This window comes from Grammomys surdaster, unplaced genomic scaffold (assembly GCF_004785775.1).
Source record: "Grammomys surdaster isolate TR1022 unplaced genomic scaffold, NIH_TR_1.0 141, whole genome shotgun sequence".
Taxonomy (NCBI): Eukaryota; Metazoa; Chordata; class Mammalia; order Rodentia; family Muridae; genus Grammomys; species Grammomys surdaster.
This window is the reverse complement of record NW_021604599.1, coordinates 9,043,760-9,070,973: the sequence shown is the minus strand read 5'-3', so window position 1 is coordinate 9,070,973 and position 27,214 is coordinate 9,043,760. Positions and strand designations below refer to the sequence as shown.

Here is a 27,214-nt window from a genome sequence, read left to right as displayed (position 1 = left end):
TTTTCTTTTTTTTTTTTAATTTCTTTTTTTTTTTTTGAACATGAAATGCTTTTTTTTTATAGCATGTTTTACAAGGGGAGGGGGTAAGAGGGTCCAGGTGGTGGAAAAGTACAAAATCTTCTTGGCCTGTGCCTTGAAACATGTCGTGGTCTATATGGTACACTGCCTTGAATTATGATCTACCTGCAGTTCTTCAGAAGATATGGTACACTGCTTGAGTTATGGTCTCCCTGCTATTCTTAAGAAGACATGGTACTCTGCTTTGAGTCTATCTGCAGTTGCTAAGCAGGATCTTGCAGTTGCCAAGCTTCAGAGGACATTGTGCAGGTGGGGAAAGGTAGGGGGTAAGGGTAAGGGCGAGGGTCCTGGCTTCTGGCATCTCCCCCTTCTCTGTTTAGTTAGAGAAGGCGTCTTATGTTCAATCCCAACTATGTGAGTTTTGAATTTGGATGTCTAATTATGGGGGGTCTTAGACAAGTTCACAACCCCAAAACACTGATGTGAGACGAGTCACGTCGATGGTCGAAGGCTTTAGGCTGTCGACGATGGGCAACGTCAAGGGACTCTGATGTGGGTGAAAGGAGGGTGAGAGCCCTGTCTTAGGCCATGTAGGCTGCACCCACTCCCAGCACCACGCACTCCTTTTCGGCTGCATTGGGTGGGCCCCTGGGAAGTGGACCTACAATAATCCCGTCATTGGACTAACTCACAGCCATCCTAGTCTCTTGTAAATGTTCAAGTTACCAACCATTTGTCAGTTTGGGGTGTAATATTGTCATAAAGGAAGGCTCCCTAATGTTAGCGGCCATATCAAGGGTGGCCTTGGTTTAGGAAAAAGCCAATTTTTGTTGTGGTGATCAAGAGGCCAAGCTCTCTAGCGAGAGAAATGAGGGCAAAGCCAGGCATACCAGGAACCCTTCTGGAGGGCGTGGAAGTCTAGGGGTCGACCGTAGGGGGAGGCAGGGGAGCTGACAGCTGTGTCAGTCTCCTGCGGAGTCACTTCTGGATCCTCTGCAATTTTCAGCTGATGGTAATGAACTTCAACTGCCTTCTTGATGGCAGCATCAACCTGGTTCCGTGGACGACAGGTCACGGGCGATGATCTCTGTCTTGCTCAATCTTGATGTCGTGCGCACATCCTCTCAATGAGGGTCCATCCGGATGGGTCCGTGCCTCGAGCCCCACGTCTGGGTGCCACTTGACCCGACCGGTGGGTCCTGGTTATTCGTGGGGGCGAGGAGGACTGCAACCTGCTATTCTTCAGAAGATATGGTACACTGCTTGAGTTATGGTCTCCCTGCTATTCTTCAGATGATATGGTACACTGCTTTGAGTCTATCTGCAGTTGCCAAGCAGGATCTTGCAGTTGCCCAGCTTCAGGGGACCTTGTGCAGGTGGGAAAAGGTAGGGGGTGAGGGTAAGGGCGAGGCTCCTGGCTTCTGGTCCATCTGGGTTAGAACTTCTAATAGCAGGCATCACAGGTGATTCAATTTTACCTGGAATGCTGCGTGAGTTCAAGCTCCTGGGAGTCCCTGTTTTTCTTGGTTTTCTGCGGTTGGGTACGGAGCTGCTGCCTGCGACCTCTATATTTAGATTCCTTTTTGTTACATGTATATACATATATGACATGCATGCATGTGTGTCTGTATATGTATGTACACATGTGTGCATGAAAGCTGGAAGTTACCAAGTACTTGTGCTCCAAAACTGTAACAGTCCGAGGGCAATAGAATTGCCTCTATGTTTTCATCTTTTTCTTGCCTTTTTTTTTTTTCTGAAGTTCTACTTTCTAGGAACAAGATACTAATAGCAAGCAGAGGAACTTAGGAGGAAATTGGGCAAGCAAGGCATGTGGCTGATTTAGAAGGGGAGGGTGAAGAAAGAGTTAGTGTAGAAACACAATCACGGTCATGTTAGGCAAAGGGCCAGAATAGTCTTGATAAGTTCTTGGTTAGAGCACTGGGGTGGGGTTAGGAGGTAGGGATAAGTGAGTAAAGAAATAGTTTTATCATGAATTCATTTTGTCAAACCACACCAGATTGTTTTAAAACAAAAAGTACCAGTTTTTCACTTTAGAGGTGTTAAGTATAAACACTAGCCAGCACAATGAATAGGATTTATGAGGGGAAGGAGGTCAGGCTTTGTAAGAGCTGTGGACTATAATCAAACAAGGCCTTTGCTGAACCATCAACAGGTATTATCTGTATAAAAGAGCTAGCCTGTCCCAGCTGCATGGTTTCTCAGTGATGTCTAAAGGCGTTTCCATGACATATTTGGTAGACACTATAGGCCGAGTTGTTGAGTGGTGGGGCAAACCAACACTGACTTTACCAATCCCAAACTCAACTTATCCCCATGAATAGGATGTAAAGGACAGCTTCCATAAATGAGCTTCAGGTCAAAACATTCCAATCCTCTGCCAGGAAAATCACGTAAGTCATGTCCATCATGTGAGCTCAGTTATTTCTTGTTATCACTAATGGACCTCAACCTCAGATCTCAGGTTAAACTGAACGTTCCTACTGATGAAGCTAAAATCCCTTGAAATCATTTGCACAGGTATAGTTGGGTGTGGTGACTACAGAGCTGGTGGAATTACTCACAAAGTCACTATGAGCTACTTGGAGAAACTCTACAGTCCTTCATTAAGATGCTGTGGACACCAGAGTCGGATGGAACGTCTACTGTCATTGCTCTCATTTAAATGATTGACAGTAAGTGAGTGTTTGAATCTTAAAACAAGCAAAGCACAAAGCAAAGAACACACATTTCTTAAGCTAGTTGGAGTAAATGATGTAATTTTCACTGATGTCATAGGACAAACTGCATGAAACTATCTGAAAAAGTGTGTGAGATTTAAGCATTCTTAGACCTGGCTATATTTAAGGAAACTGGGTAAATCCTAACAGCATGCCTCTTGTAGATTCTATATTTGGTTTTCATGTCCCACAAACCACAGACAGACCATGTGTTTTTAAACATGTCTTTTGCTGACCAATGCTTTCTTTTTAAAAGACCCTAAAAGACCCATCTGTTTGTTTTTTTTTTTCCTCTTTGAAAATACTCATATGATTTAATTCAACTTTTAGCTTTGACAAGCAACAAGGATTGATCTGGTTCCAGATTTTCCCAGCGGTCTTTGCTCACACAAGTTCATTTCTGAGGTAGAGGGCATGCTGGGATAAAACACAGGCTGCAGCCAATTTTTTTCCATTGCTCTTTGGGTGGTAAACATTCAAATCTCACAATTCATTGGTTTCAAAAATCTGCATCATTTTTAGATCTTCCTGCCACTGGAAAGTGGGGGCTAGAGGGTGGGCCTTTGAAACTCAGGATCTATCAGTTTTAGAGGAAGACAAAGGCAGTCTCTGATACACATTCATGCACCAGACCCTCGACAGGTTCATGACAGAGAAAAGTATACTACCCTGCTCATTCTTTCCTTCCTTCCTTTAAGTATTGAAAAATTTCTCCCCTCGGGGCTCAAGGAACATCTTATCCTACCTCATTCCATCCCACATCCCACAGAAAAGGAGGCAGAAAGAGTGTAAGAGCCAAAGGGGATGGAGGACACCAAGAAAATGAGGCCTGTAAATCAACATGAGCCAAGCTCATATGAACTCACAGAGACTGAGGCAGCACGCACAGGGCATGCCCAGGTCTGCACCAGGTTCTTTGCATATGTATTACGGCATCTGGTTGAGCATTTTTTTATGGGATTCCTGAAAGTGAGTGGGTCTCTGATTTGGGTGCCTTCTCTTGGCCTCTTTTCCTTCTGTTTTGTTCAATTCCAATATATATGTTATATTATATTATGTTACATTATACTGTTAATTGTTATCTCTTAGAAGCCTGTTTGCTTTCTAGTGAGATACAGAAAAGGAATCCAGATGGGAGGGGAGGTGGGGAAGAACTGGGGGGAGTAAAAGGAGGAGAAATCATAATCAGGATATATCATGTGAGAAAAACAATCTATTTTTAATAAAAGGAAATTAAATAAAATCACGGTTCTACAAGATTTGATCTTAGAACATCCCAGTTAAAGAGCTCTTAGCCTGACTTAATAGCAGTTGTCTCTGCCTTATATCTAAGAGTTTTCAGAGTTGGGGCTCCTAACGTATACTGTTTGACCATCTCAACTGCTTTGGACTAAAGGACTTTGGCAGGACCCCAGAAGCAAACTTCCTTGCCCCCTCTGAAGGAGAGTTAGAGGGATGTAGACAGACTAGCACAGGAAAACAGGCTTCCTATAATAGCTTCTTACTGTTCCCAGGAAACATTACAAGGGGAAAGATGGGAAGGCATGGGAGGTGGGTATTTACACAGGATGAATAGTGGAAAGGGAGGACCCTGAGGCCCTATAATGTACCAGAGCCAGCTCTAGGCTTCTCTCATCTAGAATGTATACAGAGGTTACTGTATCCTTCTCTGCAGCTTGTTCTTCTGTCTTTCCTTTTGGCTCAATTCTTTGTTCCTTCTAGGGAGTAAATGCAGTGACCCTCTAGACAACTGGGGCCACATCCATTACACACCTGTCTCCAGGTCCTTCCAAAAACAGTCCACAGAGACTAGAATTTATCTTCTCTAAGGGAAATGATAAAGGCTAGAATCCCATTTCCTCCCAAATCCCATCATAAAATATAGAAATATTGCCCTACTTAGTCTTTACTGCCTTTCTGCTTTAGATGGCCACAAGAATTTCTCTGGTCAACCTTGTCTGATAGCAGGTTATATACACCCATACTGCAGAGGGGTACTGACTACACTTGGGCGGAAAATCTACTCCAATGGAGGGGCCTGCAAGTGTCTGGTCAAGCTTCCTTCTCATTCTGCACCCTATGTATTGTCAGTACAGTGTATCCTTTTTACCCATACAGCAGACCATGCAGCATGGATCCCTGGATCCCTGGATTTCCTGGATTGCTGAGTCTTCATTTCTTAAGGTCTCCATGTCAACTTGGATTGGCGTATACATTGGTTTTGCCATTCTCTTGCTGACCTGACTTTGTAACAGGAGGCTGTCATGACCTTTAGGGTGGGGAGGGGAAGTACAGAAACCAAGTTCCATGCTTGCCCAGTCTCTGAGCGCTGGAGTTCAAGATGGCTGACATAGAACTGGCTAACAGACACCCAGCTTACTGGCCCTCTGGCTTCACAGCAGCTCCTACTCACCTATGATGCTCTTCTCTCCTTTATTTGGTGCCATTACTTTCCCACTCCATCTTCTCCATTATGACTTTAGGAAGGAATTTCCAAATCCCTGATCCATCCTATAATCTCATCTTCATTCCCCCTTTATGCTTCCTTTACGCTGTCAGCAAAGCCTGAACCAATGTTATAACCTTACCAAGGACACAAATGTCTAATTTTATACAATGTGGGACATCCTAATGAAAAATGAACATGAGATCTCTAAAAGTAAATACTAGACAAAGAATAGATAGCATCACTGTTGGCACTTCAGAATCTAATTTCATTCTCTAATAATGAGGATGTTATATATAACAATATCATAGCCATTTTGTCACTGAAGGAAGATAGACGTGAATGCTTTCCTGCTTTGTGTGAGTTTACGTGTGTGTATGTGTACATACATGTGTGTGTGCATGTGCACCTAGAGGCCAGAGGTCAAGATTGTATCTTTCTCTATTGTTCTTCATGCTATTCTTTGAGACATGGTCTCTTACAAGGTCTCTCACCGAACCTGGAGCTAGCTTACCAGTTGGCTAGACTGACTGGTCAGTGAGCTCTGGGGTTCTGCCTGTTTCCACACCCTCCAGTGCTGGTACCCCAGAGATGTGCTACCATGCCCAGCTTTTATGTGGATGCTCGGGAGCTCCGATCAGGTCCTCATGTTTTCATGACAAGCACTTTACTAAGTGAGCCATGTCCTCAGCCCTGGCTTTCCTGCTTCTTGTGTGTACTTCTCCTGTGCCCAAGTGATCATTTGGACTTTTTATAGACTTCCAGATTCTCTATGATCTTGTGTGAAAAACAATGCTACATTAGCATTTACAATAAAAGTAAAAATACATTGCTTCTGTGGATGATCTGGATTGTTTCTGGCCCACTTTTCTCCAAAGTTCCTTGTCCAGACACTTTTCTTGACTAATGAAATGTAATGTAATGTAATGCAATGAAATGGGTGATGATATGTCACATTCAAGAGAAGACACCATAACATGGAGATATTGTTGCAGCTCCCTTGAAAAGAGTCATAAAAATGTCCTGCCTTTTAGAAGACATTTAGAATGCAATCTGCAAAGAGAAGAAAAGGAAGACTTTACAGTCTTGCCTTGACTCTCAAGAGTTTGCTGTTTCAAAGGATGAGCTTATGGCCAGGAGAAGACTTAAGACATCTCCTGTAAGTATCCAAGCAGTAATGCTCGCTTTGCTTAACTCATATCTGAGACACAGAGGCAAGTTTTAGCCAGATAAGCAGTGAATCTCAGGGAAACACATTGCTTGGCATGATGGAGAGCCACCGGTTATAGCCCACACATTAACCCCTCTGCATCTAATCCACAATTTATTTAATCACTTCTAAGATCACGTCATCAGGTACTTTCCATTTCTCAGTTGTACCAAGGATATGGGAACAAATGTCTGTAGATAAATCAATCTTTGTACATGACCCCAACTTACATTCATTCTCTTTCTCCCTCTCTTCCTTCCCTTTCCCTTTTCTTCTCTCCATCTCTCACTTGCTCCCTACCTCTCTCCCTCCTCCTCTCACTCTCTCTCTTTCCATACCCCCATCTCTTCCTTCCTTTCTTGAGGATACTGAAATCTAACCCAAGGCCTGCCTCACTAATGCTAGACGCAAGCTGGCCAACAGGGCTAAATATTTATCCCTTTTTAAATTTTATTTCTTAGGACAGGATCTTACCAAGTTGCCCAATCTAACCTCAAACATGGGTATCTGACATTACAGGCATGTACCACCATGCCTGGCTTCATAATTATTTCTTTGTGATAAATTCTTAGAAATATAATCATTATGCCAAAGCTATATGTGTTTGGATTTTTTTTACTTCTTATAAATATAATTAAATGTAATTGAAAGATTGTACTAATTTGCCCTCAGAAAAGAGTACACGAGCAGCTAGCAGCTTGGATCAGTGGTGGGCGGGCTTATGGCCTGAGAATGCAGGCTTGATGACCTGAGTTCTTTTCCCAGAACCCACATAATGGGTTCACAGAGGGAGAGAACAGACTCTTGAAGGTTGTCTCCACATATTCTCCATGGTACATGTGTGCAAGCCTACATCATACATCCCTTCAATAATAATAGTAAAGTAAATAAAAGTTTTAAAAAGAGCGTATGAGGATAATTTCCTTGTATCTGCCCTGTACTGGCTGGTTTTATGTCCATGTGACACAAGCTACAGTCACCTGAGAAAAGAGAACCTTGATAGAGATCCGTAAGATCAGGAGGCTGCAAGCAAACCTGTAGGACATTTTCTTAATTAGTGACTGATGGGGTGGGCCCAACCCGCTGTGGATGGGGCCACCCCTTGGCTGGTGCTCCTGGATTCTATAAGAAAGCAGGCTGAACAAGCTGTGAGGAGCAAGCCAGTAAGCAGCTCCCCTCCATGGCCTCTGGGTCAGCTCCTACTTCCAGGTTCCTGCCCTGTGTGAGTTCCTGCCCTGACTTCCTTTGATGATGAACAGTGATAGTGTAAGCTGAATAAACACTTTCCTTCCCAAATTGCTTTTGGGTGTTTTATAACAGCAATAGTAACTCTAACAAAGACACTCACTTTTCCAGGATCAGGTTTATACACATATAGAAATATATACACATATAACTTATTACATATGTATGTGTGTGTATATACACAACATTTATAAATGTATATCCTATAATCAATATATTTATTAATTAAATAAATAAAGTTTGTACATATGTTAATATATTTGGGAATCTAAAGTAAAAGATTTTCTTTTAATATATAAATACATAAGAACATACACATTTCTTCTTATTATTTTATTTTTTGAGGTGCTGAAGATCAAGACTCAAGGTTCTATGCCTGTCAGGAAAGGATCCTACCACGAGTTACATCTTGGCCTCTATATTTTCTTCTTACAGCAAAGGTTTGTCTTTTATAACTCATAAGTAAAACACTACAAACAGAATAAAGTATAAACAGAGCTATTAAGACAAACATCACACTCTAGGGTGTATGCATATTAGTGTTTTTCTTCCATGTGTATGTACCATATGTATTCTTAATACAGTATATGTGTATGTGTATGTGTATGTATGTGTATGTGTATATGTATATTCTCTCCTTCTACTCCTCCCTGTTCCCTCAACCCACAGATCCATTCCTCCTTTGTTTCTCTTCAGAAAAGAACAGCCCTCAGCCCAGTAGGAAGAAAGAGTCCCATAAGTAGGCAGAAGAGTCAAAGTCAGCCCCATCCCCATTGTTAGGACCCCAAGAATGCCAAGCTAACAGCCATACATATATGCAGACCTAGCTCAGACCCATGCAGGTTCTGTGACTGCTGCTGAAGTCTCTGTAAGCCCCTATGGGCCCTGCTTAGTTGATTCTGTGGGTTGTGTTCTCCTGATGTTCTCTATATTCTTATATTCATATATTCAGCTGATGATAAATATTATTATTATTTTAAAATGCCTTTAATGACAAGTAAGGTTAGATGTATTGTATATTTTCAATTGTACTTCTTTATTTTGCTGTAGATGTCTTATCTAGTTTTATATTGCATAGCTTACTTTTATTTACCAATTTATTAGAATAAATTTATATGAAATGTATTAGTAATACACATGGTACATACACATGCAGGAAAAATTCATATATGCAAAAATAAACATTTTTAAGAAATCCAGAGCCCTAGTCCTACCATGACTGGATGTCCCAGGATGGGTGGGTACCCTAGGGGACTTTCTATTCTCTGAAGAGAAGGGGGAGGGTAATAGAGGTAGGGATTTGTAAGGGTGGGCCTGAGAGGAGATGAAAGCAGAAGCTGATCGTGATGTAAAGTGAATAAATAAGTTAATAAAAAGATTCAGATCCCCAGGTAGTTTACAATCACATACTTTGGCATTATTTAAGGACACAATTAAGATGAAGAATTTAAAGATGGAAATCAGAATCACAAATTTGAATTTCAACTTTTTCCCCCTAAAGGAAAGAGATTTTTGTAAGAGGAAATAAGCAGAAGAAAGCATCTACAGAAAGATACACTTGCACAAGAATAAAACATAATTCCTGCTACCAAGATGCTTAAAAGTATAACAAGCGGAGACTAAGAGGTCGTTAAAGTGCATGTGTGCTCCTTTCAGAGAGAAGGGACCCAGCAGCGTTCTGATTTACAAAGATCCAAGAGACGAGATTCAAAGCCAGGTCTTTACATTCCTGAATTGGTGGTATTTCATTATACAGATTTCACTCCAACAGATAAACACAAGCTTCAAAGGAAGGGACAACTTGATAAAGGCTCGGAGAAGAGTGAGGTCCCCACCCTCCCAAGCATAGTGATCCCTGTGGAATTATCAGTGAGAAATAACTTCTGCTGCTGGAACCCTTTGAAGCAATGCTGGAGAAGGAAGACAGAGGGCAAGGGTCTCATCTGAGGATTTGGATTCTGAGGTAGAGGACAAGGGGCAGCTTAAACGCACTGAGATGAAAAGAAGTCTTGCTCCTGTGTGTAGACTGCAGGAGGTCAACATACTTTGGCTGTGTTTGTAAGAATGGAGATGGAGGAGTTGAGGAAATCCAACCTCAGAGGAGGCAGGAGAGTGACCTCAGAGGTGGAGGCTTGCGGGCTCATGTATACTAAAAGCAAGGACAGTACTTCCTTTGTCAGAGTGATCGGGAGATGGCAGGTAAGGATTTAGGGAGGAACAGAACCAATTGGTCAGATTATTGTGTTTTATAAAAAAGAAAAGGAAGCCAGGGATATGTTTTAATAGATATCAGGGATATCTTGTAGGGCAAGATATGGTACAGGTGGAAGGGAGTGTTGGCATTCCTTCTAGGCTCTGCTCTACAGTTACCTGGCAATAGCCAGGTGTGCCTGTCTCACTATGAAAGGGACTGCTTGCCCTCTCCTCACTCTCTTTTCTTGTTCCTCTTCTCTTGCCCTCTTCCCTCTCTGTCCTGTCTCTCCTCATTCCCCTGTCTCCTCTCTCTCTCCAAGTGCTCATAGCTGGCCTCTCCTCCTCCTCCTCCTCCTCCTCCTCCTCCTTCTCCTCTTCCTCCTCTTCCTCCTCCTTCTCCTCCTTCTCCTCCTCTTCCTCCTTCTCCTCCTCTTCCTCCTCCTCCTCCTCCTTCTCCTCCTCTTCCTCCTCTTCTTCCTTCTCCTCCTCTTCCTCCTCTTCCTCTTCCTCCTCTTCCTCCTCCTCTTCCTTTTCCTCCTCCCTCCTCCTCCTCTTTCTCCTCCTCCCTCTTCTTCCTCCTCCTCCTCTCCCCCCCCATCTCTCTCTTTCTCTGTCTCTGTCTCTACTCTTCAATTCCCCTCCCCATGCCCTAAATAAACTCTCTTCTATACTATACTGTTGTGTGCCTGGTCCCTCAGGGAGAAGGGATGCTTCAGCATGGGCCTGCAGACACCCCCTTCCCCCACACCATACTCACCATACCACGCCTCCACCAAACACACCCCTGGCTTCTTTTTCTTTTCTGTAAAACACAACAGGGGTTGCATGCAGAGGTGGGGCTTTTAGGAAGTGATTGGATTGTTGAAGCTGTGATTTTCACGAATGGATTGGTTTGTTAATTGCAAATTCAGGTAGCCTGTGGGGAGGTGTCATGGGGTTTCTAGTGTACCAAGATGAAATAGCAAGTTGGGAAGGAATGGTTTATTCCAGATCATAGTCCATCATGACTGGAGAAAGTCAGGACAGGAACCTGGAGGCAGTAGCTGGTGCAGAGTCCACGGAGGAGTGCTGCTTACTGGCTTGCTTCCTATTGCTTGCTCAGCTTGCTTTCTTATAAAACTCAGGACACCAGCTAAGGGATAGCATCATCTATCAAGGGCTTGGCCCTCCCCCATTGATCACTAATTGAGAAAATGCCTTACAGCTGGATCTCATGGAGGCATTTCCTCAACTGAGGCTCCTTCCTCTCTGATGACTCTAACTTGTATCAAATCAACACACAACACCAGCCAGTACAGGAAGTGACAGAATTCTGGGAGATGAGGAGCATTAAAAGTGTCTTTGAAGCCCAGGTCTTGGTGCCAACTCCATGTTACTGCTTTCTGGCTTTTAACAGGTGAACAGATCCACGCTAGCATGCCCTTTGACATGATCCAGATCCACACTAACATGCCCTTTGACATGATGTTTGCTTTACATGCTCTGTGGGAGTCATCCCTTTAAATACAGCTAAACAGGACTCTTTAGTGGGACATTAGCAAGAGTTTCTAATATATTACTGAATCCCCCAAACAAACTCCTTTTCCACAGAATGCTTGTTCATTGGAACATATCTAATGTGTTGTACTTCATGGTGCAGCGATAAAAGGGGCTGACACACGGTTTAGCTTTTGTTTTGGTCTTTTTAACCTAGTAGGGAAAGTTATTTATATTTGGTTAGATGGGGGATTTCTCTTAAATGCATGCAACTTTCAATGTCTGATTTTTAGTCTTACAGCTGAGTAAGGACACAGAGTTAGAGTGGTTTGCTATGTTAATGATTGTTGAGCTAATCATTGGCCCAGTCCTGGAAGAGACAGACTGCCTTGCTGGCCTCTCAGTTATTGGCCTCTTAACGCTCAAATACGTAGTTAAAAAAGTACAGAGTCTGCCCCCAACCTCAGTGCTTTTAATTAAATGGTTATCGAAGCATCTTTGCTAAAGGTAGCTGCAGGCAAGAAGTTACTCAGGACCTAACCTCCAGGATACACAGACCAAACATCTGTAAAGTGTAGCGTTTGAAGGCTGAAAGGCTAATGCTTGGGTGTAACTGTTATGGAATATCTGATCTCATTTCTGGTGTCTCTCCTCACAGTTTGGCTTTGAATAAAAGCATCTGAGAGAGAACTGTTGCCTCCATCTCGCCTTCTCTCCTTTCCTTCTTCCCCTCTCTTCTTCCTTCCTTCCCTCCCTCCCTCCCTCCCTCCCTCCCTCCCTCCCTCCCTCCCTGGGTGTCTGTGTTGTGTGTCTCTTTCCCCGTGTATCTCTCTGTGTCTGTCTCCCTCCCTCTCTCTCCCTCCCTCCTTCCTTCCCTCCTTCCCTCTCCTCTTCCCTCTTTTCCTCTCCCTGGGTCTCTCTCCTTGTGTGCCTTTCTCTGTCTCTCTCCTTTGAGCCCCCCTCTCTCTTTCTTTCTCCCTCTCTCCCTCCTTCCCCCCTTCTCCCTCCCTCCCTTCCTCTTCTCTCCTTCTCGTTCTCCCTCTCTGGCAAGCACCTTCTCATTAACCTATAACCATAGCTGCACAAATAGCTCTCTCTCAGGTAACTTTGCTTCTGTTTTCTTTGTTTGAGATAGGATCTTATTGTAACCACAAACTCCTAACACTCTTTCTGCCTTAGCCATCCCTCAAATGTTGGAATTATGGGTGTGTGTAACCACACATGGTCCCAAAATAATTCTTCCCACCTGCTCCCTATTCTGCAGAGCACTGTGCTGCTAGAGATAGGGGCCATGGAAGATGTAGTTTCATGGTTTATGAACCTTTGAAAATGTTGTTGAAACTTTTTTTTTTTTTAAGAAAAGGGGCAGGAGAAATGACTCAAATGATAGAGCACTTGCCACGAAAACCTGAGAACCTGAACTCACCTCAATACCACACAAAAGTCAGGTGTGGGGGCGGGGCGTAGAGCTAGGAGGAGCCCCGGGGTTGATTGACAGACAGTCTAACCAAATCAGTGAGCTCCAAGTTCAGTGAGAGGCTTTGTCTCTCAAAAACTAAGGTGGCAAACAAATGAGAAAGACTCCTGACCTCTGGCTTCACACACACACACACACACACACACACACACACCCCACAAACACATCTCTGCACCTCACATGTGTACACACACATACACATGTACACTTGCAAAAAAAGGCTCATGGTTGTTCACATCTTCCATTAATTGAAGAAGATCTAAAATTGCTAAAAGAAGACTTAACTCTGACCTCATTTTTAACACCTCACGGCAAAAATCAAGCTATAGAACTATCCGTGCACTGAATAAATGTTGTGACCTAGAAAAACAGCCTTTGTTCTTTCTTCCTCTGTGTCTGTGTTGAGCTGGATTTAATAGTGTTAATTATGCACTAGCTAACAGACTACATACTTCATCCAATTTCATGTGATACACAGAACAACTTTATGCAGCAAGTACTACCAGGTGCCCCTGTTACATGGAAGGAAAGCAAAGGTTACACAGGTAACTGTCACATAATTAGCCTAGAGTAAGAAGCCATGAGTGACAGAGGACCCACAGCCAAGCACCGTAGGCAGTGTGCTGTGTCTCCCCTTCTAACTCACTGGTCTGCTGTATCTGTGATGAACCACCTTGAATTCTGATCCCCTCTAGGAGCCAAACGTACGTCTACAATATATCACTGGAGAATCAGTTTAATAAGGCCTTGGATTTATTTACTTACCTAATCTGAGTGTTAGGGCTGGGTTTTCCTTCCCACCCAATCCCGTCATTTGACGTCAACCAAGAGAGGATTGGGTGGCACATGCGTATTAAAATAGCATGTGTTCTGGAGTCAGTGAGTCCTGGGTCCACTCTCAGCCCGCCACTTCAAATCCATGGCACTGAACAGTGTTCTTTACTTTTGTTTTTGTAGGCAGGGTTTTTCTGTGTAGCCCTGACTTGTCCTGAAACTCGCTCTGTAGACCAGGCTGGCCTTGAACTCAAGAGATCTGCCTGCTTCTGCCTCCTGAGTGCTGGGACCATTACCTGGCTTGGTGTCCTTACTTTTTTTGCCAAAGTTTTCTGTTAGGTGTGATCATAATCTCCTTAGGGAAATTCGTGCAAAGTCGACAAAGAGGGTAAAAGCAGATGAGGTCCTTGCTTACACAAAAGCTTTACTTTCATAGAAGGGGTGATGAGTAATAAAAAAATAAGTGAAAAATTAGATAATTTTGAATTGGGATAGGTGTGGTGCCCAAAATGAGAGAATCAACATGTTGGGAACAATCTGAGGATGAGGAAAGAGGGGATGAACTGAGTGGTCTGGAAAGTTCCTGTCTGAGATGAAGCCCTTCATGTGGGACAGTGGCCTGGGAACCAGGGGCATGTGGGAATTGCTGGGGAAAGACATTCATTGCAGAAGGGACTGCATGTAAAAAGCCCATGAAGGCATGGCTCTCACACTCAGGGCCAGGGAGGAGTCCCATGGGACCGTACACCTATGAGCAGAGCGGAGGGGGTAAAAGTCAGCAGTATAGGCAAGGATCAGATCACATGGGCCTCTACAAGCTATAGCCAAAGAGGCAGCTCTGTCCTGCAGCCTGTGAGAGCACTTTGTAGGTGAAACGGCACCTTCTGACTTCAACTTCAGGAAAGTGATCTGACTGCTGGTTCAGAGCAGAGAAAGTGCAGGCTGTCATCACAGAAATTAGTGAGGTCTCATGGAACTGGGGTGAGTATGATGGTGATTTTGTGTGAGGTGGTGGCAAGTGAGTCAGAGAGAACAAATCTGGGGAGCACATTAGAGAGCCAGTGTAATGATCTTGCCTGCGGTCTGAAAGAGGGCATTGAGAAACTAGGTAGAATCCGACGTTCTAACACGCTGAGATTTCAGCCTCCTCTCCTGTAAAAGGATTGTTGGAGGATGTTAAGGATTGATAGTGAGAGATTACACTGCTGGGCACAAACGTAGATAGTCGATGAACGGCCATAGGCCTTAGTTTTGACCTAGGTTGATCCTGGAACGTTCTAGAAGTCCCAGAAATTTCACTGCAGAATTTTAGTCATTATAAATTCCAATTATTATAAAAATGTATGTGAAGCTCAATATGCTCAGAAAAATCTCTTACGCTTCCTCAAGTTTAGAATAAGTGAAAATAAATATTAAGTGATCAAACTGTAGAAAGCAGCCAATAGAAACTTCTAGATAACATGTAACAGCTAACAAGCCCTTACCCTGTGCCTATTTTCAGTGCTTTATGATTGTGATGAGTATTTGAAGAAACATACCTTCTGTGGACAGAAACCACATGTGGGGAACAATCATATAGGTTTGGTACTATACTTCTGAAATACTTCTCTTGGAGATATTGAAGGATACTTATACAAGGACTATACATCTAACTCTAGCTTCTTTGGGATCCGAAGAGCATCCATCCAAATCTGTGAGCATGCAGGAATATCTCCCAGCATTTCAGAATGGGAGAGCTGAGCAAGGACTTCACAAAAACATGCACTTGCTCAAATCTTTTAGCCACTGAAAACATACTGGTCTACCAATCTTGCATTTGGTATAGTTCAATTTCCCATAGAAAACGAAACAAAGCACACACACACACACACACTAAGAAGAAGAAGCCAGGGGGCTATGGCAGGAGAAGGGTTCAATGTAACCCTGCTACAGAACAGTGGACAGAGGGTAAAGAAGCAAATAGGGCTTGCAATTAGAGATAGACTATTTTAAGTCTTAGAATCAGTTTACAGAGTAATGGTTCTCATCCAAGGATGCCACGGCACCTCTCAGGGCTTTCAGAAATGTGGTTATTGCAATAACCATAAAAGTTTAATAACAATCAGAGGGTTGGTTCTATTCAAAGGCAGAATTTTCTGCCTTATGATGCCAACAGGGCCCCTACTGGGATATTCATTCAAGATCAAGCACAGAGGGCTTAGCAGGGGTATAAGTGTTTGTTTAGGTCATAACAATGTCAAAATAACTGTATATTTGAGATGGGCAAAGAAAGCAAAGGGAAATTAGAAGAGTGAGGATTTATTCATCTTATTAAGTAGGTATAAACAAACAGTATCTAAAGTTTGACATTGAGGTATAGTAAAGTAATAAATTGTAAGAACACAAATAAATTAAATTGAAAACTAGGAAAAGGAGAAGCTCTAATTTTTTCATGGCAGAGAATTAGCAAACACAGTTAAGGTTAATGGAGGAAAACATTGCAAATCTGGAAAGAAACTCCTCAGGAAAAACAGGAGACGAATTGGAGTTTGTGTTCAGGAGTAGAGGGCATTGGCTCTTCATTCATTGTATCCCTTGTCTTGACTAGCTTTCATGAAAACATCACATATAAACATGTCAAACCACATGTGTATACACCATAAGAAGCGAGCTTCAATTTCTTCCTATTTGCTGCATGAGTTATGAATGCTTCTCCCACTTTGAAGAGCTAATTCTGCCCAGCAGGAATCTTCTAGAACTAGAGGTTCTAGAATCTTCTAGAACCTGGGGATTTCCATGTTGAACTTCCATCTAAATCCATGCTCAGTTTCTTTTAGGTGCTCTATCCTAATTCCTCTACCTTGACTGGGTCTGGCTCCAATTTTCCCTTCACTGGCTGAGGAACTTACATAGTAGCTGGGCTTCTTGATGCTTAGCTTCCAAAGAAGAAAAGGGCAGAACCTTCGGGGCACCCTTATCTACTAGGAGGCTTGTTCCAGCTTCATGGGAGTCAGGTAACTGCAGAGACTCACTGTAAAGGACTGAGCAGACTCCTGAACAGCTCGGTACTTGGCAGTAGAGGTTATGGAAAAGAGGAGGAGCAGGAGTTAGAAGCCACTGTGGCTTGAACATTAAACTTCCAAACATTAGCTCTGCCAAGTCTGGATGACTTTATTTTCAGTATCAATCAGTAGAACCACATTTATAACTTTCTGAGCAATCCTTGTAGGACAGTGACATTTACTGCATGTGTTGCCACAATCTTATGTATCTCAACCTGCTATCACTTGTGACTTCAGAGTCATGACTAGGCTTTGAAATTCGTTTCTCTTTTATATCCCTTGCATCAAACATATACAGAATAAATGATGGTTTAATAAAGGAGCAGGCACACGGACGAATAAATAAAGACATATAATCCCAATAAGTGAACAAGCTGCTTATTATATTTTCTTTTAAAAAGCAACAGAATTGAACTTAAAGCATAACAAAAATTCTACTTTCTGATATACCTTGATTATGTAAAACTGGTGTGTGTGTTGTGGTAAGTATTTGTTAGAGTTAAGTGATTGGTAATGGGAAGACAACTTAACTCTTTGAGATATTTAAGAGGAATAGAGAGGCCTGGGCTTATCCAGTGCTGATAGATCAAAGAGGAATTCCACAACTGCACGTGCCAAGGACATTTGTACAAAGAAAGATTGATTGGAATTGTCTAGTCAACAAGCTCTCCCATGGGTTTAACCTTTCTTGGGTGACTTGGAGTTGGGGTAATTCCCGGACGATTAGCTTACTTACCTATTCATTCAATGATATTTACTGAGCCCCCATTGTATGACATACATCTAAAGGAAATGTCCTTTGTTTACTTTCTTTGGGCCTCTTTCTTACACAGAGAGGACATTCAAGAAAAATTTGTTAGTTGGCTGACAGGTTGAAATAAAATGATTTTTTTCCATACTAGTTTCATATCTTGTGGGTCACAGAATTTATTGCATCTGTGAAACTTCCCTGAGTTTATGAGTTGTTAAGCTTGGGAGGTTACTGTCATTCCTCTGTATTCTCCTTGATTTATAGGGTCTGTTTTTGTCTTCTCATTGCCAGCAAAATCAGCTGCTGATAGTTCCCTGTGTCAGTCTCTGAGTGGGGTCAGCTGGCTCTGTATTTCTAGTGAGCAGCCTGTCTTTATCCTGTGCTCTGCTAAAGCCTTGAGTGTTGACCTTACAGCCACAGTGAAGACTTAGACACATCGATCTCATCTTTTTAAATTTCATCATTGGTGTGTGTGTGTGTTTAAGAGAAAGACAGAAAGAGAAAGAGAGTAGATGGAGGAGGAGGGAAGGAGGGAGAGAAAAAGAGACAGAGGAAGGGGGAGGAGAATTTCTTAGGTAGATATAATTCAGGAAATGCAAAGGAATTGAAGGCTTAACATACACCTGTCTGGGGGTGAGTGGTATGTGTCAAACGCAGGTTAGTCTGAACAAAAGGATAAATACATCATCAACTAAACAGAAATCATTAACCATATCTAGCAACTAAAATGGATCTACTGTACCTTTGTGGGCATTGGCTTCTTAAAGCTGATTTCTGCTTGCATCCAAACACCCCTTGGGGACTCGAGCACAGACCAGATTTTCTCCTGAACCACATGGTTTTCTTCAAAGATATAAACGGCTAGGGTGTCACTCATTTTCAAAAATCCAAAGATGGCATAATGAAAGCGCACACAGTATTGCATGTTTCCTGGTAGAGAGGGACCATAAAGCCTTCCGATGTAGCCAGGCTGGGATGTAAACTTAGTGTTGGCCAGCAGGTAATGCCCTGTGAGAAAAACAAACCACTTACTGCTCTAGTTCTCAACCTGAGGGATTGAGACCTCTTTGAGAGTCACATGTCAGACATCCGGCATATCAGACATTTATGTTAGGATTCATAACAGTAGCAAACTTACAGTCATGAAGTAGCAACAACATAATTTTATGGTTGGGGGTCCCTACAACATAAGGAGCTGTATTAAAGGGTCACAGTATCAGGAAGGTTGAGAACCACCAACTCAGTGCAACAGCAATGCAGAATGTGCTCACATAGTCAAGTTGAAACCAGTTAAGGCAATGAAGTTTTCCTTTGGAGTCTACTTCCATAGACTTTAAACCATAAAAGAGATGTTCTAATGTCTGTGGTTTAAGGGACAAAAAAATTCTATACAATGTTCTTAGACCTGGATAGCAAATAAAACCTCTTAGAAATTCAAGAAAATGTCACAAAGCAGTGTAGATCTTACAGGACACAGATCCAGATTCATGGCATTAAGTAGGAATTATACTTCTTCTTTTTTTTATAACACACACAAAAAGAATGAATTAACTTGGGACTACTGGATGTTTTGTGCACAGTCAGTGGCATTCAAAGTCATTTCCCCTGCTCTATCTATAGTGTCCTGTCAGGAGGAGAGCAGGCAGGCTAGCCTGGCATCACGTGAAAGTTCTGGGTAGAACACACTGTTCTCTTGGTTCTTGGTATACCTACATATTAAACCTGTCCCTTAAAAAGCATGTTTCTGACCAATTGGGCACTGATGCTCCCAGATGCTGTGGCTGTGTTCAATTTCCTTGTTTCTTAGTTCTAAGTAACAGGAAGGAATTTCTAGCAGCAATGGTCTCCTTACTACCAATCTTACCCACATGGTCAAGTTAAAGTGGATCCATGTATACGAAGCCAGGCAGAACACAACAGTTTCTCCCTTTTCTGATCTGTTCTCAGTGATTTCTCTTCATGGCCTGCCAGTGTTTGCTTTAAGTATTTTTAAAAACTCATCCATGTCAGGAGAGTTAGGGGGCTTGTTCTCTCCCACACACAGGTGGGGTGTGTGCAGACAGTGATAGGACTGCTGTCCTCAAGCCAGACTCTCAGGAAAGCCTCACTAGCCCCTGGATTCCAGACTTCCAGTCTCATGACATGACAGAAAGCAGCTGTTGTGTAAGCCCCAGTCTGTGGTACTTTGTGAGGGCAATGAACAAATCTGGGTGGCCACACAACAGCCAGATGTGTTTTGTAACCTGAATATCATCTTTCTGTTCCTGCTCAAAGCCTTTCAGTGGCTTCTTAGTGCCTTTCTTTTTCTTTTTTCTTTTTTTTTCTTACTGCCTTTCTAATAACCCCGCAACAATGCTTACTCTGCTCTGCCAAACCTGTCATCCATTATCCTCTCCATTTTCTTCACTGCTCCTTTCCCTGCAGACAGCCTACCAGTTGGTGTGGCCACCCGTCTCCACACTGAGAGACCTCACAGATGCTTGTCCTCTGTAGCTTCCATTGTAGAGATTACTCCTAAATCCCCAGCCAACATTTCCTTCCTCTATTCTTTCTCAGAGCACCGAAGGCCATCAGAACAGACCACTCCAAATGTGCCACTTTGACACGTTGATGATTTTGAGCTGAAGGCACTCGAGGACAGTAAGGCAGGAAGGGTTCTCTGCCTACTCACCTCACTTTCTATCTAAAGCAGGCCATCAAACTCCTATGAGCCAGGTACACATTCTGTTCAGGAAGTCAGTTAGCAGAGATTGAGACTATGCCGAAATGGACCTGTACAAACAAATCCACTACGAAGCCCTTGTTTTCCGTCAGTTTCCTCCATAGATTTCCCAGTCACCGTCTCACAGTTTATTCTCTCCCTTTCCTTTGTCTTGCTACTTTCCATAACTTTATCATTCTTTGTTTAAAATGATACATAAGCTTTCAGGTCTATGTATTTTTCTAGTCTTCATTTTCCCCGTGAAGGTTTCCATATAAAAATATGCTACTAGAATGTCACATTTTTCTCTTGTTAGCCTGGTTCTTATCTGTTTAATTTTTAGCCCCAGCTACAGAAATACAGAGAGAAGAGGACAAGTTCCCCCTGCCCCGCCCCCCATGCTTGGAATTATGTTAATCCGTCTGTATGTTTATCTATCTTTTCCTTTGCTCACTGAAATGCAAATGGAATCCAAGTGGAACTTTTTAAAAAATTATTCTATCTGAAATGAAGAGCAAAACAGTTTCCAAAGATTTCTCTACTTGAAGAACTGGCAGATATTTTGGGTAGCATAGTATCTTAAATTACAACTTTTAAAAATGGACGAACATCATCAATTGTTACTTCTTTGTTCTTCCCCTTTTCTTATCTTTCTCTGGAATGTGACTAGCAAATGGTATGGGAGAGCAAACCCGGGATGTGTGGTCGGAGAGGCTTCTGACTCACCTGTTCCTGTTGTGTGGTCTCCTGCTCGATACATGTTTGCTTTTACTCTTACTCTGGCCCAACCTGGACCCTCTTTGTCATGATAAAAGTTGCAGAGGTCTTTCTCAAAATCGCAGCTTGTTTCCACAGCACTGAAAGGAAGCTCTGGGCAAAGGAGAACCAAAGTTACAGTCAGCCCCCGATTCTCAGAGGACTCCATCAAACACTTGACAGATATGACTACATTTGTGCCAGGGAGACCGAGGGAGAAAGATACACAGCAAAATAGGCTGACAGGTTTATCATCAAAATAGTGTTTTGACATGACAGAAAAATTGTTCTTTTCTTCTCTAAAAGGAGGGCAGGAAGCAGCTCTGATCACATTATTTACAAAAATAAACAAGTGCTAGTTTCAGAAGGGATTTCCGTTGAGAATGTAAAGGCTGTGAACATTTACTCAAAACTTTCAAATTGACTCCTACAACATTTAAAAGAAAGAAAAAGGAGATTTTTAAAAAAGAGGCTCTTAAGTTCTAAGATGTGTTTTAGAAATAGCATTTTCCAGACATAATTCCCCTTTGTTGACTAGTCTCTGCATCAGAGCAGTTATGATTGCCGTTATCTGTAGGAGCTGCTGCTCTTGAGGAAAAGCAGCCCTTACCAGAATCCACACAGTTCAGAACTCACACTGGGCTTTTTCAGGGGATGCTGCTGTTTGGGCTGTGCTGAATCCTGTTATCCTTTACAATGATCTGCAAGTGTCCCTTTGGCCCAGACTGCCCGGGGACAGAGTATGAAAGAGTCCTGCTCCCTTGGGGATAATGATTGGTCCTATTAACAGAGAATTTAGAAGCCCCCTAGCTTAGGTTCCCCTCTAGAGTTAGAGGAGCTGGAACCACAGCAGATTGGGATGCTCAGTATGAGCCTAGTCTGATTGGTGAGAGACACAGTTGGGACATTTTAGGGCCAGAGAGATAAAGTGTGTTGTTTTGTATAGCTGGAAAGTCGTTTCTACAGAAACGTCCATCCTGGGAACAGCCAGCTGGCAACTCAGGGCTGTTTAAGACCAGACTATGTTCTCAGTTAATTTTCAAACCAAGAAAGTACTCATGTGGGCAGAAGAACACAGCCAGATTAAATGGTCAAAAGAATCATTCAACCAACCACTACAAGGAACCCATGATTTAGTTTTGACCCAGAAAAACACATAGTTTTAAAAAACCAGTTCGGTCAGTTGTATGGTTTGTGAACTAGCTGATAACATTGTATCAGTATTAAATTTCCTGAGCTTACTAATTATTCCATAGCTACACTGCAGATACATAGTGAAACAATTCAATATATACAAGAGTACAGTATTCTTCAAGGCCTGATAAGGCAAATGCTCGTCCTGCCTAATGCTATCAGTTTGTAGATCTGAGGAAAGTCTAGGGAGTTCCTCACCAAATTCCCATATTCCAGAAAATTTTATCTGAGTTTGAAATGCTACAAAAGGATTTCCATAACCCCCCTCTCTTTCTCTCTCTCTCTCTCTCTCTCTCTCTCTCTCTCTCTCTCTGTGTCTTTCTCTCTCTCTATCTCTCTGTCTCTGTCTCTCTCTCCTTTTTGGAGTTACTAACAGTACATTACAGAAAAGGAATAAGAAACTGTTCCCACGTAACTGGAACATGGTGGCATTTTGGTCACATGCCCAAGCTTGATAGTGGAAGAGGAAATGAGGGCTGAGTGCTCTAAGCCTAGTGAGTCACCCACATGCTGCTCTGTCCACTTCTGCCAGGACGAGGGTGGATGTTTATGTTCAGGAGACAAAACCTGAGAAAAATTAATATGATGTCACATACAACAGGACTTTCTCCCACTGATAATGGAGAGCAGAAGAAACCCCACCATCTCAATTCTTAGCCAACCTCCCTCTACCTGGTAATGAAAAACAATGAAGCATTCAAAATGTACAGTCAGCTATTGTAGCTCAGGAGATGGCGATGTACTCCTAAATACCAGGCACAAAGGGTTGATCAGGTCAGTGAAATCACTCATCAGGGATGAACCTCAGAGCAGCACCCCTATGTGACTGCAAGAGAATCTTAACTCCTTCGTTAGGTCTGTAAGAGGGGCAGAGATAGTGCTGAAATTCAAAAGCAGCTTTATTTAGAGCAGGTGAAATGGAGAATCAGCCATGGTGGTCTTCAGTGGGTGAAGAGGCACGTGAGCTGTGGTACGTTTATTTAGACAACAAAATATACTCAGTGCTAAAAAGAAAGGATCTATGGAGCCATGAAGAGACCCGGATGAAACACAAACATGTAATATTAAGTGAAGGAAGCCAGTATGAAAACACTGCATACTGTATAACTTCACAATCACAAGGCATGACAGAAAAGGCAAAATTAAGGACACAAGGAAAAGGCCAGTGATTGTGGCGGGGTGGGGTGGGGAAGGTGAGCCTGTATTACACTGTAATGGTGGGCACATTTCATTACAAATGTGTCCATTCCCATAGAACATGAAATACCAACAGTGACCTTTAATGTAAACTCTGGAGTCTGAGTGACAACACTATGTACAGGGGAAAGAACACATGTCTTACCACTGTGACTTCTGACCGCTTGGCTGGACCTCAAACTGCCCTAGTACAACACAACTTTAACCACAAATCCCTTTTATCCATGTTTTTCTGGTTGTTATTTTCTTCACTTGATAAATACTTGGTCTTAGAAATGAGTTGTCTACGGTCTGAGAGAAAGTTTCAAAAGTGGAGATCATAGACTAAATCTACTTTATGTAGAATATTCAGTGTCTGAAAGCTAAAGATGGGGACCTTTATGCAGCTACCCAGCAGCCGAGGTGGAGGCAAAGTCCTTGCTCATAGCTTGTTTGAGAAGTTTGGGTCAAGGGAAGATAAAAAAAATTGAGTGTCCGGGACATGTTAATAGCATGATGGATGGACAGGGAGGAACTGGAGGCAGATGTAGACGCAGATGCAAACCACTAAGCATCAGTTGGTAGGAGAAAGAAATGAAAGCAAACTCTTTGAAACAACTTATTAGAAAGTGCCATCATGGGGCTGGAGAGATGGCTCAGCGGTTAAGAGCACTGACTGCTCTTCTGGAGGTCATGAGTTCAAATCCCAGCAATCACATGGTGGCTTACAACCATCTGTAATGAGATCTGATGCCCTCTTTTGGGGTGTTTGAAGACAGCTACAGTGTACTTACATATAATAAATGAATAAAAACCTTTGGGCAGGACCGAGAGGGAGAAGGGAAGTGGGGGGGGTGGGGGGGAGAGTTCATATTAAATTAAAAAAAAAAAGAAAAGAAATGTCATGATGTAATTACTTGCTTTCTGACATTTGAACTTTTTAGGAATGAAGGCGATTTTTTTTGACAACCTCATTAGCTGGAATGTAGTACATCCTGGGAAGAGCAGTTGGCATGTTTCTACCCCCTTTCCCTGCTCCATGGAACTCCTGGAGAGGACCTAAGTACCAGTGCTGAAACTAACAGGCTCCCCAGCCCTGAAGTGTACTACAAGAGACAAGCACAGGACACAGTATACAATGAAAGATGCAAACTTTGGACAGTAGTTTTATTTCCCACAAGGAATCTTAAACTCAGCAGAGACAGAGACAGTTCAAAGCTGCCTGTGAAAAGAGTGAATGTGGCCAGGACCTAAACTAGAGAACCATGATGACCCAGTGACTGGGCCTCTGAATAAGCAGCAGATACACTTCAGGGTACTGGAGACAAGGAGGATGTCAGCAACTTCATCTCCAGTTTAGGCAGCAATTGGAGTGGAGTTTTCAAACTAGGTAAGAACTCTGGGCTGCATCCAGCTATTGGTGAATGGTCTCTGTTGGCTCCAGTAGTCTTCTGAAGAGTGTCTATGAGTAACCCCGAGTGTCAGGGTCCTTGCAGTCCCTGGCCTGGGTGTAGAATGGAGAGAAGCTTGGACCTGAATATGTCACAGCACTTTGGAGTTGGGCATTGAGTTAGGCCTTTTAGAAGTAGACAGGGAGGCAACAGTGTAGACTCCCAAGAGTATCCTAACTTTTTGACGCTGTGATACAATGTTGCCATCCCAGCACCTTTATGATGGTTCACAACCACTTGGAACTAACAGTTCTGATACCCTTTTCTGCCCATAGTGTGCACTGCATACATGCACATACATACCCGCAGGTAAAATACTCACCTACATAAAAATAAATAAATCTTTAAAAAAATTACCATGACAAGGTCACACAGCTTGTAAGTGTGAGGAAAGAGATGAGAATCCGAGTTCCTAGTTCTTGGGTCATAATATTAAAATGATGCAGTTAAGCAATTTTTAAAAGTAAGGTTGGCACAATGAGGAATTCTAAAGGCCAATATAAAGTCTAATGTATGAAAAGCACATGTGGGTTCCTGTAGGGAAAGGAGCCTTGTGTGAGTGAATTACACATTGAGGAGACACTGATCCTCTCAAGTGGCCTCATTTTGCTGGAATCTTTTTCCCCCTGTTCACTGGTCAGACCAATGTTGTGGGGAAGTGCTAACACACATTCAGTGTCTCTTCTGAAGTATCTGCAAGGTTGCCTTTGTTACCTCCTGGCTACTTCTACATCCCACTCTACACAGAGTTAGGTGGGTAGATTAGGAGGTGGGGTACTTGCCTCCCTTGATTGGGGCTCTGGATTGAGAAGGTCTCATTTAACTCCCCTTAAAAAATTAGAATGAGTACACCACCACCAACAAATGTTTTAGTTAGGGTTTCACTGATGTGAGGAGACACCATGACCACAGCAACTCTTGTAAAGGAGAACATTTAACTGGGGCTGGCTTCCAGTTCAGAGGTTCAGTCCATTATTGCCATGGCAGGAAGCACAGTGGTACACAGACAGAGATGGTACTGGAGAAGCAGCTAAGAGTTCTACATCTTTAGGCATCGGGAAGAGAGCATGATACTGGCCTGGCTTGAGCATTTCGACCTCAAAGCCCATTCCCAGGAACACACTTCCTCCGACAAGGCCACACCCTCTAATAGTGTCACTGCCTATGAGTTTATGGGGGTCATTTTCATTCAAACCACCACAAAAAAGTCCTTAGTTTCTGCAAATTAGGCTTCTCCTTCATTTGGGAATGAGAGTTTAGCTCAAGTGGGAAATATGATCTTACTCTACTTGATAGGATATAGCTGAAAGCATACTACAAACCAGTTTTTCTTAAGAGAGAGTCAGGCCACAAAGGTCAGGTTCCATAATGATTTCCCATGCTCCAGATACAGAAAGAATGCTTGTTAGTAAGATGGGATGGGCACAGTGTTGCCCTGGGCGTTGTGAGGAAATGAATTTACTGAAAGTAAGGTCAACTGCATTTAGCTGTGTCATTAACTGTTGCCATCCTTATTGTAAAACACTTGTGTTTATCCATTTTCCCAGAAATGAGAATTCTCTTTCTTTATAAATGTCAAAGTTATGGAATTTTAATTTTTGCTCTGATAGTTTTGTGAGGGCTCACTTTGAAAAAGAAGTTAATTAAGTTAACAGCACATATTGTTTATCCAAAACCATTCCGGAGATATCTACTGAATACTAATACACAAGGACATTATGAATGCTGGAGACTTAAAAATTAGAGTTTTTATAATTTTTTTCCCCTTACCTTCTCCCTCTTGTTCTGGTCCCTGCTCATTCCAGCCCAAAGTACACTGTAGCTTTCTTCAGATACCCATATGAGAGCATCAGATCTCATTACGGATGGTTGTGAGCCACCATGTGGTTGCTGGGATTTGAACTCATGACCTCCTGAAGAGCAGTTGGTACTCTTAATCACTGAGTCATCTCACCAGCCTGAGTTTTTGTAACTCTATCCTGTAGGTTGTAAGAGTTTTTTCCCCCCTCAGTCTATTGAGCTATTCATCTATGGAACCAAGGTATTATTTAAAGAAGTAAATGAATTTAGGTAAATTAATATTTAAGTTTTCCTTTGCAAATAGGGAGAAAAGACCAAGTGTCTCATGAAAGCTTATGTATAGTATCAATGAAATTAAATTCACTATATGAGAGATCAAAGAGGGTAGTAATTTAGCAAAAATGGTTATACAGTTGATGACCTTTTAAAGACAAGGTAAGACAAAAGGTGAGGAAGTTAAAGACAGTTTAAAGCAAGTACCAACTCTGGGCATCTGGACAGATGGGCACATTCCAAATGAGGAAGAGTAAGCAGGACTCACCTGTCAGATTTTGGCAGTGAACAGGAGAAAATGAAATATCATCCAGGGCAACATAGCCTCCTTTGGGACCATTGAAAGCCACTTCAAAAATAACCTGGAAAGGAAAATGACAGGTTATCATATATTTACATACTTTCTTGTTCTTACATGATTAAAAATGACACATTGATCAAGCCAACTGAGGCTAAGTGACGAGGACTCATGTAAGTCTTTTCCACCATGT

General features: G+C 42.5%; 1 protein-coding gene across 1 annotated transcript in view; it reads right to left on the bottom strand.

Annotated features, from left to right (window-relative positions):
* The window catches only part of Mamdc2 (MAM domain containing 2), a 151,092-nt gene that overhangs the window by 34,558 nt on the left and 89,320 nt on the right, over positions 1–27,214 (bottom strand). Inside the window, exons 7-9 of the mRNA XM_028764009.1 lie at positions 26,992–27,085; positions 20,800–20,943; positions 18,115–18,380 (exon numbers count right to left, since the gene is read on the bottom strand). Coding sequence (XP_028619842.1) covers positions 18,115–18,380; positions 20,800–20,943; positions 26,992–27,085 — 504 coding nt within the window. The remainder of the gene's footprint in view (positions 1–18,114; positions 18,381–20,799; positions 20,944–26,991; positions 27,086–27,214) is intronic.